Source organism: Lycorma delicatula, chromosome 5 (genome assembly GCF_047948215.1).
Source record: "Lycorma delicatula isolate Av1 chromosome 5, ASM4794821v1, whole genome shotgun sequence".
Taxonomy (NCBI): Eukaryota; Metazoa; Arthropoda; class Insecta; order Hemiptera; family Fulgoridae; genus Lycorma; species Lycorma delicatula.
In genome coordinates, this window is record NC_134459.1 from 135,194,646 (window position 1) to 135,212,250 (window position 17,605).

The 17,605-nt window shown below is 26.2% G+C and overlaps 1 protein-coding gene across 1 annotated transcript in view; it reads right to left on the reverse strand.

Moving 5' to 3' along the window:
• Window positions 1–389: 389 nt before the first annotated feature.
• Window positions 390–17,605, reverse strand: part of side-IV (sidestep IV transmembrane protein) — a 430,043-nt gene continuing 412,827 nt past the window's right edge. Inside the window, exons 11-13 of the mRNA XM_075365383.1 lie at window positions 11,814–12,077; window positions 2,414–2,604; window positions 390–579 (exon numbers count right to left, since the gene is read on the reverse strand). Coding sequence (XP_075221498.1) covers window positions 445–579; window positions 2,414–2,604; window positions 11,814–12,077 — 590 coding nt within the window. The 3' untranslated portion in view covers window positions 390–444. The remainder of the gene's footprint in view (window positions 580–2,413; window positions 2,605–11,813; window positions 12,078–17,605) is intronic.

Below are 17,605 nucleotides of genomic sequence, written 5' to 3' on the forward strand. Positions count from 1 at the left end.
ATATCAGATGCATATTTTATATTTTAGATTTTCCTGTTGGATATAATTCGTAACTAAATAAAAAATTTTTAAACTTATTTACTTATGAACACTACTTGAAAATTCTTAGAAACAAACCTTCTACAAAAATAAAAAAATAAAAGTTATTTGATATTTCCAAAAAAATAAAAAAAATAATCTCATTTCCCTCGACTCTCGAGTTTTATTTTAAAGTATATTTGCACTATCTACAATCTAAAATCGCTTCTTTTAAAATACATATTAGATAAGCAGTAAAATAAATTCGTATACATGATAATAGTTTTATTTAGAACTTTTGAATTACAAAAGGGTAATATGTATAATGAATAAATAAAAGTAAAAACAACATTATAATATTTTATCGACAATTTATTTGAAACAATTGGTAATATATACAAGATATATAAAATGTTTTTAATTCTATTATATACAGCTTTCTTGTATGCGATGCGATGCGGTAACCACTTCAGGCCCTACCTTATGGTTGTGCGTTGGCCGAACTACTACAGCATTGGTTGATACACCTTTATGAGCCCTCAATGTGCCACAATTACCTACCTGCATAAATTAACGACCATTGGAAATTAATGTAAATTGTTATTTATAATAATAATAAATAAATATATATATATATCTACAAACAGCAATAACAAAATTATTTAACATATAATATGTATGAAAAGATTAAAGAAAAAGTAAATGGCTTTAAAATAAGCCAAACTTTATAAACTTTAATAAAGTTTTTATTAATTATATTTAACTTCATCCTAATTAAAATTAAAATGATAGAAATGGTTATTTTTAGCTCTATATTTAAAAACGATTTCTTGAAGTAAAATAATAATGTAGTAATAACGAATAAAACAAGAAACAATATAATAGAATAAAACAAAAATTTTGTGGTATAGCTATAAACCAAAACTGTATTTATTTAATATAAATTTATTTTTAAATATATATGTGTTTGAAATATAATCTGTTTCATAAGTTATACAAAAAAAAAAATAATAACTAAGCATATGAAGTTAAATTATTTCTGGAAAAACCTTTCTGTTAAAAATTGATGGTTATTGAGATATTGAACACTTATTGAGATGGATATTTCTTACTTTGTATCCCACTGAGTCAGTCAATGAATTATTTTGTTAACTTGTAAAGTATATTTTTCTAAGCTTAAAGAAATTATGAATTAAATCAATTTTCAATTGTAGATTTAGGAATTAGTATGAAATTTTAAAAAGTGTTTCTAAGAGTATAGGGCTTTATGATAATAGTCAAATACGACCATATTTAGTAAAAGCTTTAAAATCTAGTATAACAGAAAAAAATTGAAAGTTACGTGATTTTATTTAGAAAAAAACAATAGATTTGTGAGTTAAAAATTAATGCAAACAGTTAGTAATTCTGCTGGTAAAAAATATAATTATAAGGGAGAATAAAATTAGCATATAATAAAATAATAATAAATTTAATAAATATGCTATAAATGTGAAGGTAAAAAATTAGCTCATAATAGAAAAATGAGCAAGTGCAATGTAATTGCAAATAGTTGATAGAAAAAATTAAATTAAACAATTGCAATTTAAGTTAAAAAAAAAACAAAAACAAAAGCATATATTTAAAGTGTACTGTTAATAAAAAACTATTTTAAAAGATACTACAAAAGAACTGAAATAAGTATGCCCATAAAAGTCACTAAAAAATTAAGTTCTTTTTCATAAATTATCATTTTATTTACGAGTATATTCAAAATAAATTTAAATGGGAATAGAAATAAATATTATTATTCATTAGCTTTCTGCCTTAGATGCTAATGGATTTAATAACAAGAATACATCTTCTTAATCAAAATCAAAGAATAATACATTAATTTATATAATTAATTAAAACAATCGGAGAAGAAGAAGAAGAAAAAGAAGTGAAATAATTTAAATAGGGTAAAAAATACTAGAAACGTTATTTAATTTGATATCGAATACTGTTTATTTTTAACTTAATTGTTAATAGTAAAACAAAATTATAAAATGGTTGCTAATAATTAAAATAAATAATAATAATATTTATTTGTAATTCTTTTTTAATGAAATCAAATATTAAAAGTTGGTAATATTATATAAAAAAGTAGAATTATATTATAGAAAATTCATTTTAATTTCCTTTTCCGATGATTTATATTTTTCTGGGATGTAAAATGAGATGTAAATCCGTATATTTATGAATGAAGAAAACTGTTTGAATGTTATAGAGCGAGTATAATGATAAAAATAAATTCCTAAAAGCATTCTTTAATAAAGTTATAAAAAAAAATTTTATTAGAAAAAATAAAAAATATATATACTGTAAGGTATGAAAAAGGACAATAAACATTCAGATAAGAATCTAAAATACTAACATTATTTGTCTGATTGTGTGGTATAACGGCGTCTTTGGCAGAATTTAGATGGTTTTTTTGAGTTTCCTCACCATCTCCTTCGTCTGATAAATCTCCTTCCAAATCTCCTTCACTAGAACATTCATCCTTTTTCCGGCGCCTTTGAGGTGGCGTTTTGTACATTTTCATAAATCCTTTAAGCGGTCGACGTTCTGAAAAAGAAAATATCAATAAAGAACTCTTTTATTATTATCGTAATGTTGATAATATATGAATATTATGGAGCAATTTAAAAACTAATATAAAAGAGAAAATAAAAAAAAAACATTTTATGAAATAAGTTACTATTTTATTAATAATTTTATGGTTTAAGATATTATTTAATTTGAAAAAAAAAATCATAATATTTTTCAAATACGTAATAATGTTTGTAATATATGAATATAATAGAGTAATTTAAAAACTAATAAAAAGAGAAAATAAAAAAAAAAACTTTTTATGAAATAAATTACTATGCTATTAATATGACTTCATGGTTAACAATACTGTTTCATCTGAAAAAAAATCAAATATTTTTTTCAAAACGAAGTGTGAGAATACTGTTTAAAGATTTTAAAAAAACATTTAGGAGACGATAAATTTTATATTTTTATTTATTAATTAAATTTCAGTTTAAGAAATTTACAAGTTTTTTATTTTCTTTCCCGGGATAAAATTTGAATTATATGTTATTGATTTGTTTGGACACATATAATTGTATATTTCTACGAAATAAATACAATTTTCGTTTTTCGTTAAGTCTATATTTATTAGGAAAACTAAGAAGACATGTATAATAATTTTTCTGTTTTATTTTATAGAAACAATTACATAATTTTAATAATACAGGAGGAAAATATTTGAATAAAAACCAATAGTAAAGTAATTGTTTTATTTTTAATAGGAAAAAACTGCAAAAACACGTTGAATACAAACTAGTTTTTCAAAGTTGACTATGAAAAACTAGATTAATGTACTAGATTAACGTAATATATATTAATTTATTTAACTTTGTAGACGGTGGTAATTGTTTCAACTATTATAATGAATGCTTTTTATGTGGATAGTATTCATGAAATTATTAAAAAAAAAATCTTATCTTATAAGAAATACCAGCAAATACTTAATGTAGAAATAATTGCACTCTAATTTCATGCATATAAATTACAAATAAGGATAGATAAAAATTATTAAATAACGGGTAGGTAAGCAATTTTAGATTCAATGAAAGAAAAAATATTAAAATATAAAAAAAATATTTAAATAATTTACACAAATATCAGATAGCTGTAATAAATAATAAAAAAATGAAGAAAGGATTTAGACATGGGTACCGACTTCTTTAAATCCCAATTTCTTTGATTTCTTTTGAGTGTAATATTAAAAAATTTCAGAGGTAGTTGTAATAATAGTCCAGTGATAAAGAAATTATCAGTGTGAAGAATTATTATCATTTTGGTAATGTGACTAAAACTAGAGATGAGTTAAAAGAAGTATTCAATTGTGTGGATAAGAAACAAAGATTTTGAATTATAGAATAGAATAAAGTTAATGAAATGTGGTAGAAAGTAGAATGATGGTATATGAAAATAAAACAAAATAACTTTGTTATTTAGGTAGTAAAATTGCAAACAGGGAGTGAACGATGTAAAGAAAACATCAGAAGCAGGTTTTCACATGATAAAAGTAGAGATTTTACATACAGAAAAGAGATCTGCTGTCATAAAATAATATTTTACTTTATATTAATAATCTCTATCTCTATATTAGTGAGCTGAATTAGAAATAAATTTAACAAAATATCTTTGGAAGTGAAACACTTTGATATAGAGGTATATGGGTAAAAGGAAAATCAATAAAATCTTTTGATATAGTTGAGAAAAAAAAATTGAAAATTCTCTTGTTTCCCGAATATAAAATTTAACGAAAGATTGATGTAAAGAGATATTAATAAGAACTGGAGAAGAGAAATGTTTTAGGTAGAATATTGTAAATTTAAGAACAAAGCAGATGAATCATGGTCATTGAATTTAGTTGCATGATGTATTGACGGGTTTTATTTTTGAAATCAATAAAAAAAGACAAAGAACCATTTATATTACACAGAAAATTGAGAATGTAAGAGAGATGCTGAGTCAAAGAGACCGATACAGAATGTAAAAAGTTAACGATTTTTATAAATAGAATGTTTGAAGTAATTGATTAAAACAAAAGCAATAGAGCCATAAGAAATTAATTAAAGCTGAAATTCTTATTTAGTTACAATAAGCTTCTGCTATGAAGATATAAGTTATCCCTATGACTGACCATCACTTGAAAGAGAACCATCTAACAACAATCCACAAAAGCAAAGAATAGCATAACAAACAATAGTACAACATAAATAATCCAACATTTGATAGTGGCTTTGAATGATCATTAGAATGTCCAGTCAACATTAACATTAAAACAACAAAATAAATAACAACTTTAAGTAGAACAATAAACGAATCGGTAACATTTAAACAGTCAAGAAACAATAAACGGGAACATTAAGCAGCCAAACCGGATCATCATAACGGGCGATCATCAAGATCAAGCACATGCAGCCTTTTTACTCTCCTAACGTCCTCGCTGTTGTCTAACAGATTCAAAGCCAGATGATTAATATATTTATCCAACCTATTATTCAATAATTTTCATCTATCCTAATTAGTAATTTATAATCATGAAATGTTGAAATTAGAGTGCAATTATTTCTACATTAAATTTTTGCTGGTATTTTTAATAAGATAAGAATTTTTTTAAATAATTTCATGACTACTATCCACATAAAAAGCACTCATTATAATATTTGAAATGATTACCACCGTCTACAAAGATAATAGATTAATATACATTACTATTAATGTTGAATACAGAACAAGAAATAATTGCTTTTATAAAAATAAATGCAGTAATTCTTATTTCATAAGTATTTATAAATTACAGTTAGATTTTCAATATATCAAACTAGCTTATGAAAAGGTGCCATGCCTGACCGGGATTCGAATCCGGGATCTTCGCATGAAATGCCGAGGAGCTACTTAAGCAGCCACAGAATAAATAACATATTATTTTTCGAAATATGATTATAAACATATTGAGAATCACATATGATCTTTAATAATAATTAAAATTCTTAATTTTATTTTTTTCTCTAATGTTAAATGAACCAAAGTTAAATACGTTTTTGTAAAATATATGTACATATATTTATGTATGTAAAAATACATAGGCCTACAGTATAAATTATATACTTTACAAATTCAAAACATAAACCTTTTCATAATAACAAAATTAGATGTAATTAATTTTTTCATGCTCTTAAATTTTGTAATTAAATCTCACGTAATAAATACATTTTTTAATAACAATGTGTATTAAATTAAAATCATATTTTGTAAACAAAAAAAAATTTTCAAGTTAAAAACTAGTGTATTAAATTACAAATTTATAAGGAAAATTTTAATAAAGTGGAAATATAATGCGTAATTTAAATTAAATATAGTAAATGAAATTATTATTATTAATATTTTTTGACAAGAGTTTTCAGTTAATAATAATTAGCAAAGTCTTAAAAGTCAAGTGAAGTTTTTTAGATTCTTTTCTTTATTATGTCCTATGTAATAAAATAATATATTATAGTGAGAGATATTTAAATATATACAACTTAATTAACAGTATACAATTTTAATTAAGTTTTAATCGTTTTTTAACCAATCAATTATAATATTTTCAAATATTTATTTTTATTAAGTCAATCAACCAATCAAATTAAATTTTTAATAATTTATGTTTGAATTTATTAATAATATTTATAATTAAAATAAAATGGAGTTAGATATCATGCAGATTATTATTATTCATTTCATTTTGAAAAATCGAATTAATTAACACTACAGTGAATAACCGCTTGATTTTTAACACTTAGCTAATAATTATTATATTATTAGTATTATTAGCTGTGATCTCTGTCCAAATTGTTATTTAATATTTTAGCTATGTTGTTATGGATCAGAAAAATTTATAAATGTTATGTGTATTTCTATTTAAATTTACTAACAAACAGTTATAGACGTTCTGATGATATTAGAAAAAAATACCAATGCCATCTTTAAGAAAAACAAACTAATTATACCCAGTCCTTATTAAGCAAATTTGAAATTGAAGTAATATTCTACTCTTTAATTTATTAGTTTCTTTTACCGTTACATTATTATTTCAACAACTAAATAAATATTCATTTATATTATCAGTAACAACGTTATTCTATTAAAAACAAAGTGTGGTGGTTATTTATTTAAAATTCTTACTCTCAGAGAAATAAAATATGAGTAACTTGTAGTTCATCCGGTGCTTTGCGTTTATTGCAGCTATGATAAAGACTGAATAAGATATTGTAATATAAAAAAAAATTGAATTAAAATGTTAAATTAAAACTATATAGCATATCGAATAATTATATATTGATATGAAAAATGTATATAGAAAGTAGAACTGTAATCAAAAGGGATATTAATTATATATTTAAACTTTGATTGATTTATTGGATAGCAAATTTAATGGGGCTTAAAATGATTTATCTAATTGCAATAAAGGAAGATATAACTGTGATAATAAATTTAGTAATGAACATGTACAGATAATTATATTAATTTAAATAGTATTGGATCTAACACTATTAAAAATGTAATAGGTTCTGTTTTTAACTGCTTTCAGTTATTTTATATTTGTTTGGTAGAAAAAAATTTTGAAGTGAAATATTCCTATAGGTTTTGAAAATACGAAAAGGTTACAAAAAGGTAAAGAAGAATTTAAATAAAAAATTCCTTTCGGCTCGCTCAAAGGAGGCGGTAGATTTCACCGGGGCAAAATAGGGGTAGGCGAACTCGGATTGTACGAGCTTGTATCAAACATTACTTTCCGTATTTTACAGTCACTACGTTTTCTCATTAGACTACAAGCTACTGCTAAATTTATCCAGACTTCCTTATTATTTTTCCTGAACTGCTTGACAGCACACCTATTTGAGGATTAGTGGATGATTCTAGGTTTGTCTCTTTGTATTAATAAAAAAATTAAATGCTTTCAGAAAGTTTTATTTAATAACATGTGTAAATGTAACAACAGTGATGTTGAGAAGATGATTTGAAAGTAAAATAGGTCTACATTACCCACATAAAGTAATGTCACTTGCAAAAATTAAAATATACATAGTACTAAGACACGGCAGTTTAAATGCGTTCACTTCAAATTCACTGAATACGACAATGGTTTCATATGTAAACAAGTTTCACATATTTAGCATATGGGAAGCCTCTTCTTCTTACAATTCTAACAATATTTTGGTCATCCCTTGTCGTAAAGGTTGGTCATATCAAAAATCGTTTCAGACAAATTTTTAGGTAATATTTAGAGAACTAACATGACCACTTTAAACGGATTCAATCCTGCACCTATTAAGGGAGCTATGTTTTTTGTCCTTGAAACCCTTTTAATTTCACCCCTTGGCCCTTAACCAAATAATAGTCGGAGCATTAAATAAATTCGATGCTTTACTTAGTAATAAAGTTATAGCGATTTTTTTTTTTTTAAATGCCTCCCATTTTCCACCCACATGGTCCGGTTAACGCTCATTAACGAACTCGACCGAGATTTTGTGTTGTTATATATGAAAGCAAAATTACGGCAGTTATCGCGTCCACAAGAAAGTGAAATATAAATATATAACTGATGGTCCTTTTGGGGTCTGGGGAATGTGAAACGCGAAGATATGTTGAAAATATTTTGGAAGTCGAATCGTGGTACCCATTACAATAGGTAGCTTTCTTATGAAATCTACCTAATATGTAAGTGTACATAATCTTTTAATTATTCTTAATCCTATTTATTTCTAATATTTTACGTAATTTATGAATTTTTAACACATATTACGTTTTATTATTAATTAAAAAGTAATGTATAAAACAGTGAGAAACTTCCTAATAAATATTTTAAGAGCATTAGTATAATAGAATATATTCAATGGGTATTAGAGTATATTAATATAATTTAATTTATAATAATAATTTAAATTCTAGTAGTATTATTATTATAAATTTATTTTAAAAAAGAATTTAAAAAATTCACCGTTGTTGTAATAGCGTTTTGGATTAAATATATTTAATTTATATTTTAATTATATATAATTATTTATATTACAAATATTTATTTTATAAAGCAATATATTTCATCTGCTGCAAACAGTCATATATGAAACTAGACGTGTATCCCTCGTGGTCCAGGTTGAAGCAGACGAGTCCCGGGCCAAACCGAAGAGCCCCCACGACAAGCCCCGGAGCTATTAGGCTCTTGGGCCACGGGACCGACCTCAGGGTTGCACATCCCTGCAGTCTTGGTTACTCTCATGGTTATGAGAATAATACTGATAAATAAAAAAGTATTCAGGCTTTATAGAAACCTGAAAAAGAAACTAGATTAACAAAAGACAGAACTATGAAAACTAAAGTAAACAGACCTTTGGCGAGGAAAATTGCATAACTTATTTACGTTGCAATAGTGACAGAAATTAACTTAATTTTTAATTATTAATTTTTATTCTTTAATGAATTTTTTTAATTGAAAACTTTACCACCAACGGGACTATGGCTTAAAACGTTTACTGAAACAACAGGAATGTGTCCTGCAAATATGAAAGGGGTCGGACGAGTTGGTTCTCTCGTGATGATGATATAAACGAATAGGCAGAAAAACTTTCGGTATTAAGGTATTCGATAAAATTATTTAATAATATTACTTTTTTTTCACTATGAATATATATCTATTTTATATATTTATATTTAACGTAATATATTTTATCATAAAATATAAATGAATGGCAATATTGTCCTTGAAACGCCATTTTTCCACCCCTTGGCCCTTATCCAATCAAAAGTAGGAACTTTAAACGAATTCTATATTTTACTTAATAAGAAAGTTGTATCGATACTTTCTTTTTTGGAAAAAGCCCCCTAACAAAGAAAACTTATAGGGTTTCCTTTCATTTCATTATAGCTCGGTAAATAGACATTATATGCTCTTTGAATTCATGAGAAAATTATTCTAGTATTAACACGAAAAATAACATTTTCTTTAACCATGATGAACATTTTTCTAATAATATATAAACAAAATTTAAAACAATAGCGACAATTCCAAAAAAAAATCGTAAGTAATAATTGATGACTAAATTTTAAAGTAAATATATTTGGGAACTTTGTTTACTGTTATCTCACAACCTGATGGTCATATAACAACATTGAGATCGTATAGAGAAGCAATACAAAATTTACCAGTATTATTATAGTATTATGGGATAAAAAAAAATAAATCAAAAACCCCATAAATCAGAAATAAAAACAGGGAATTAAGGTTTTAAAAAATTTCGAAAAATCAAGGCAATAGTATTCAGATAAAATAGTTTGTTTATATTAGTAAAAATATTTGTAAAGTATATATTATTAGCATTTAAGAAATCTCGGTGAGACATGGCATCTTTTCACACGCTACTAATTTCCACCGGGCTAATAATCATAGCTGTTGATGCCCGCTCTTTCATAGCAATGAGAAAAGGGGGAAAACTACCACTTAATTACGAAACACTATGTACAATTGAAATTTATTTATATTTATAACGTTAAGCGAATGTATAAGTTAGATTTCAACTTAATTGTTTGTGCTGATAGTGATGAATGTTTTTTTTCTTTCTTTTAACCTATCTCTATGTTTAACGTTTAAAGTTGTTCATTCTCTTCTGTTTCCTTGTAATTAATTATAAAATCCAATTTACTCCAACTGTAATATATTGACATCGATCTATCTTCTTTCCGATCTCTATCTTTCATACAGGCTTCATAATGTGATCTATATAATTCATCTCTAACAAATAAATTATCATTCATTATTTAAGAGATATGTAAAACAGATTTCCATTTGTTTGATACTAACTATTCGTAAAAATCTTTAAATGCGATATTTTTCTAAACATTTCTTTTTTTTACGTAAAATTATCATATAAAAATTCTTTCAATGTTTTTTTCTCATTAATAGTTGCACCGTGAATCGACGTAATCATTACAGTAAATCTAAGTTTTGGAAGCAAAGTACAGTTTAAATGCGGGTGATTGAAGTAAACTGTTGAGCGGTTGATTGGGGCGATACACACACGCGAACGCGCACACACACGCACTTCGGATTGATAGACGATTGAACATAGTGTTACACCGTAACGTTATTTTTCCTTCTCATCATTTACACTCCCACTATACCCTCTTACCACAAAAATACAACACCAGATGAAACCAAATGAGGTACTCCAAATCAACCATCTACGCTAACAAAATATACTTAAAGTACATTTGTAATGTAAAGGTGAAACAATCGGGAGAAATTTCAGTTCTGATCAGTGGGATTGAATATGCGTAATAATGTTCACTTCACCATCTGTATCATATAAGAATTTATTTTTATTCATTTTTTGATCTTCACTTACTTCAACTCTAGTTCTTAAAATAATTACTATTACTGCTGGAAGAGTTCTATTAAAAGTTTAGCAAATCTAGTAAAAATTTGGATACCCAATTCCAACGGTACACTCGGTTGAAGAGGAGATTTTCATAGGGGGCTGAGAACTATGCTTTCGGTTATCTCACAAAAAGAAATAACAACAACCTGATAGTCATATATCACCATTGAGATCATATAGAGAAGCAATAGAAAATTTTGAAATAAGGGTCAGTTGGGTAGATAAGCTAGCCAACTTATCAGTTAAAAAAGACTGTGCAAGTCAAATCCCTACAAACACTTCATTTATCTGATTATGAAAACAAAATTGGGGGAAATGTATTCATGGAAAATAAACTGAAACTGTCTAAATATAATTGAATTAAAGTTTGTTTCATAGTATCTGTTAAACTTCCGTAGAATAAGAGCTCTATTCCTTGCGCTTGAGGAGAGAATGGAGGTAGACCGCGAGTTATATAGCTCGATGAGGCGGAAAGAAAATGGAAAGAAATCTGGGATTGAAGAAATGGAGAGTAATAACCCCGAGCTTGTGAAGGCTGGCGAAGACTTGGGATGCCGGCCAAAACTTATTTTACTGTGATAAGTAAGATTAAAAAAAAAAAAACAATTTATTAGAGGGACATATGTTTTCTTAAGATGATATATAATCTTTATATTTCAGGACAATAATTTATTATTTTTTATTCAGTTATGTTTTTTCATTCGTTTTGCTTACTTAATGTTATTTTTCTGTACCTTCTAAGACAGATGATATGTAAATAAACAAAAACAATAAAAATTTGACAAAAAAAAAAATTACCGTATTTATTAGGAATGATATCTGGATCAGTGTCATCAGCTGGAGAACGATGACCAGGTGGAGGAGGTGTAGTAGTGGAAGCTATAAGGACGGCGCCATGTGAAGAATCTTCAGCATCAACTGCTTCCAATTTGAGTCGTGGTCGGCGTGCTTGTCGACGACGACATAAGGAAACAATAACTCCACACACCACAACTAAAAGAGCTATAGCTATTGCTGCCAATCCTGTTAATACAGGTGTCAAAGACATCACAGTAGAATTACCTGCAAACAAATTTAATTATAATTAAACAAAAATTAGTCTCGTAAATGATTAACATAAATGTTGTGTATCGATTAGTAGTTAAAGCGACTTCCGACAAGTGGAATTTAACCTTTGTTTATAATAGAACACATACAAAAATATACTATTATGTTACTTATTATTTTATTAATTTGGTAATTAGTAGCTGAATACAGCTGAATACTCAACTAGCTAATAATTGGAAAGTAATTTCAATGGCATTTCTCCCAGTTTCTCTTCTCTGAATCACCTAAACTAAATCATCAGAATTTAAATAAAAATTTAATTAAATTTTTAATTTAAATAAAAAAATAAAAATAAAAATTTAATTTAATTTTTAATTTAAATAAAAAAATAAAAATAAAAATTTAATTTAATTTTTAATTTAAATTAAATAAATCAGATTTAGTTTATTCCTAGAAACTCTACTCAGTATTAAAATTAAGTAGTAATCAAGTATTATATAAAATTATTTTCCAAGGTAAACTAAAATTAGTAGCTTAGAAATGTTTGTGGACTTTGAGAAACTGGTTATTTCAGGGTGTACCAACCAAGACTTGATTTTCCTGTATCATTTTTATAAATTATACCTCGTCTTAAAGACGGATATATTTCAATTTTATTGCTCCACCTACCTGACCAATTCAAATAAAGCGATTTGCTCTCTATCTGTAATTTTAGGTGTAATATAGGCTTAATTAGGTAATCATAAGGAAAGACTAAGATAGTTAATGTTTAGTAATAGAAGCTCTGTAAGATTACAAAGCACTAGAACGAGAAAGTTAACCCACAACTTAACCCCTTGGACTTTACTTTGTGATGGACTTTTGCAAGTTAAATTATGATTTTTTTTGTTAAAGAGCGGAACAGTTTGTAAGATAATTTCTGTTTAAACCTTGAAGAGATTCAGTAACAAAGAAACAAGAAATATTTCATTTCACTCTAAACAGGAAACAGTGACTGATGTTTTCATCAGAATTGCTGATGTTTTCTACCTATGTCAGGATAAATTCTTTATGCCAAACCCTTTAATCTACTTTTTTGATTTTGAATAAGACCCAAATTTTGGCAAGCGGGATCTTTAGTTTAACATTGTTTTGTATGCTTTCTTAACCATAATTTCCTTTTTCTCATTACCTAATTTCTAAGTTAGACGGATAATTTTAATTTGTAAAATTCTTTTTAAACCGGTGTAAAACGAAATAAAAAGTTTGTTATTATTATAAAAATATTTATGTTAAATTTATATTAAAATATTAATTAAATTTTAATTATTAATTTAAAAATTACAAAAGTTTTTAGAAAAAATGTTTTTCTACAATTTCTTCTTTTTGAATATTTTTCTATTTATTTTGTCTCAAATAGAACCAAGATTTACTTTTCCTGAGTTAAATTTTTCAAATGAAAACTCATTAGCTTTTATAAAGAATGAAGGTAGTGTATATTTTATTTTAAAAAATCTTTTATGTAATAACCTTTTGGAGAAAATAATCAGAATTGATTTAACAAGAAAAAGTAAAATATTTCAGGTTTGGTGAATGTAATTTTATACTATTTTTTCTTTTAATATAAAAAAAATTATTAAACCCTTTTTTTTTTTTTTAAAAATATTGAAAATATGATATTTAAAATAATACCACCCTGGCTGGTCGTTAGATATATATATATATATATATATATATATATATATATATATACATAATTAGGTGAAGTATCACTGAATGTTGTGTCAACGTTTTAATTATCATCAGTATAATCATTCACAAAAACATTATCGTTAATTGTTATTATGTATATGTAATACAATGAGGCTGCTGAATTCACTATAATATTCGGATACTTTTAGGAGGAATTAAAAATAAAAAGTTAATAGAAAAATTTGAGGTAGAGAAGAAATGTAATAATAATAATAATAATAATAACTCTGAGGGCTTATCTGTACCCCATCGAGCGCGTCCCTAGGTGGAGGACTGGGGAACGTTCCACAGATATTTGTAATAGGTGAGAAGTAAGATATCACCCACTTACAAAAACAGAGACCAAATCCGGATACGTCTGTTCTCTTAACGGGAAGCGTTTCGGTCAGCGTCTGTACCCGTAGCGGATGGCTGCACTTGTGTTGTCGGAGCCCGTTCTAGGGGATTATCCTGAGTATCTATTTATTTTATGATGGATAAATATGTACAAGGAAAATGACTGGGGCGGTAGGGTGCTGTGGGCTGTCACGTTTCAGAACCGTCAAGAAGTTTAACATGAAATAGAGAATATTAGAGCGAGTAGCGGCGCTCTACAAGACGGCACTACAAGACCGGACATCATAGTTTTCACCTAGACCAAGGTAAGATAGCTGAAAGAAGTGGGCAGCCACTGTTATTTAAACATCGCAGGACATAAGAATGAAATCTCACTAGGTGAAATTGTTTCTGGAATTTTGTACCGGCCCATTCAAACTGGTAAACCCAGATAACGCAAGAAATGGACAAGAGAAATTCACTGTCATGACTGTTGTGTACACTGCAACCAAATTGGAAACAATCCGCACAGGATATCAACCAGAGATCTAAAGACTATTCACCGAAAATACCCGTAATTGATAAACACCGTTACTCCATAAAAACTAGCTGATCAAAAAAGAATTATTCCAGAAGAAATTAGATCTCCTATATTCACGCCAATATATAGAAAGTCATAATTCTAAATAAAACTACAGTAATCAGGAAGTTTCTAAAATAGAAGAACGTGTGACTTGGTACATACCAGTCACATGATCTGAATAACTATAACGTTGAAAGTGAATAATATGAAATGATAATGTGAAATGATAATGTGAAATAATAATATAACGGATATTTTAATAACAGGGAAAATATTCATTCATTCCAGAAAAACTTAATTGAAACTCAGTTATATTTACTTTATACAGTTTTTCTATATTCCTTTTCTTATTTAAGGAGAAATACACACGTGTTTAGGTATTTTGTCTGTAAAGGTATTTTGTCTACAAACCGTTTTTTTTTCAAACGGGTGATCGCATTTTTATGTTAGATTAGCTTCAAAGAAATTAAATAAAGAAATAATAACAATAAAATAATTATAAAAATAACAATAACTGATATCAAACAAATTAAAAAAAAAATAAGTACTACTACTACTACTCAATTATTCTATAAAATTAGACTTTATGTAATCGAAATTTAATTAAACGTTTTTACCTATTTGATTATACTACGGTGCATACTATAGAAAAATTAAAATTGACAAAAGAATAGATAATTAAACAAAAATATGTTTTAAACGTAAATCGAAGTTTTTTTGAAAAATGTTACTATTTTTCGTAATTTTTACATAACAGAAGACGAAAAAAATCAAAGAAACAGAAAAGTAACTATAGAAAATATTACTAATTAACTAGTAATATGATGCAGCATATTTACTAGTATAATTAAACAATTTACTGTAGTATTGTTTTGTTTTACGTTTGCTTATATTTTCTTTCACACTCGCTTATATCTTAAAATTATTCATAAAATTAACTTCTATATTTTTTCTAAAGAATTTCAAACTAAATTTTCAGACAAATTTACACCAAATAAAATGAAATATAAAAATCAAGTATTAAAACTCCAATCATATTTTATATGCTATCATCATTTTCTTTATGCAACTAGAATTACACGACTGTAATTACATTAAGATATGAGGTAAACGAGTAGAAGAGCTAAGGCGTTAAATACGTGCAGAAATCACAACTTCTCTTGGAAATCATAACATTTGAATTAAATCTCTGATAAACTTCGTATTTGACATAACTGCAATCTTGCTTGGCTGAGCTTGCGTGCTGCTTTGATAACTATCTTCTCAATTAACGTTTTGCTGGTCCTTTACTAGTAGCGAAATGGAGGATTAGTAGGTTTAATAAATTCAATCTTCTTCAAAGACACACTAACTAATGCAGTTTCTTGCAATATATTATAGGTTAATTTAAAAAAATATGTTTTATATATATAAAATGTTAATGAATGATAGTAAAGCATTATTTATTTTTACACAAATTAAAATATATTTTTTTAGGGTAATATTTCATATTTTATGAGTTGTTATTACTGCAATAATTACTATTAAGGATCAGAGCCTAACTATTTTTAACATCCTCTTTTTACATAAATCAACTTTCAAGATTCATAAAATAATAAAATAACCTAATAAAAAACATTTTACTTTATTCCTTATTAATTTGGCTTAGTTCCCTGATAAATTTATACTAAATAAAAATGCTAAACGATAAATCATCTACAAAGTTTTTAATAAGATATTTTTATACAAAAACAAAAAAAAACCACTAAAAACATTCAAGAAAAATTGTATATAGAAACTGGACTCACTATTCATATTATTAAAAATATATTTAGAAGTGAAAAAAATTCCCTTAAAATATTTTGTAAAGAATATTGTTTTATATAAGCCAAACAAAAAACTGGAAAAGCAAAAAATTAGAGGCTTTAAATTTGAGGTGATTGTATATTTCCAGATATTAATCAATAAATATTGACAAAATACTGCGGCAGAGTTTTAAATAAAAAAATATTATCTGTAACAGTTTAAGACACACAGAGTTAATTTGTAGGTAGATGGTAAAGAATAAAAATCGATTATGTAAGGTAAAAATTGTTATGTGAGAAGCAGGAAATCAAAATAATACACTTTTGACTCTCTTGGAAACTCAATCAGCAGCGTCCCCGACTGCTAAACTGAAAGTTCTGGGTTTGATTCTTGGCAAGGTTCGGAAAACTACATTTTGAGGTCTCTCTAACAGTAGAAGAAATACGTTTTAAATATATATTTAAAGTGGAACAAACTAATGTAATAAGGAATTGGTAAAAAAATAATATACAACTATTTTTAAATTTCAACCAAAGCATAAAGGGTGGAGTCAGATTCAAAATTTAAAAAATAAAGTAAATTAATTCAGTTGCTCATACTATTAACACCTAATTGTAGTTTGTATAAAATCAATAAGAAAAATTAATTTATAAAAATATAATATTAAAATTTGATTTTTCAAAACCAAAGATCTTAATATTTTTACTTGTTTATAATGCCCATAAACGCCAAATTTTTTTTTTCACAAAATGTTAAGGATTGATTTCAAATATTTTGATAAAAAGTCGCTTCATAATAATGGTATCCGCTTTTTACATGCTTGTACAAAGAAGTATTGTAATCGCGAATAATCTCGGTTTTTAGATTTCAACGGAAATATCCATTTTGACCATACATGATTACATTTTGAGTAGTTTCGGCATGGCGTATTTCCGTATGTACATATACATATTTATCTCGCATAACTCAAAAACGATTAACCATAGAATGTTGAAATTTTGGATTTATGCCTTGTAACATCTAGTTGTTTACGTCCCCTTTTGATTGCAAGCGACTGGAACAAAAGTGTCCAAAAAAGCCAGAAAATCTGGATTCTGGACTTTTTCTTAACTACAGTAGTAAGCTCTCA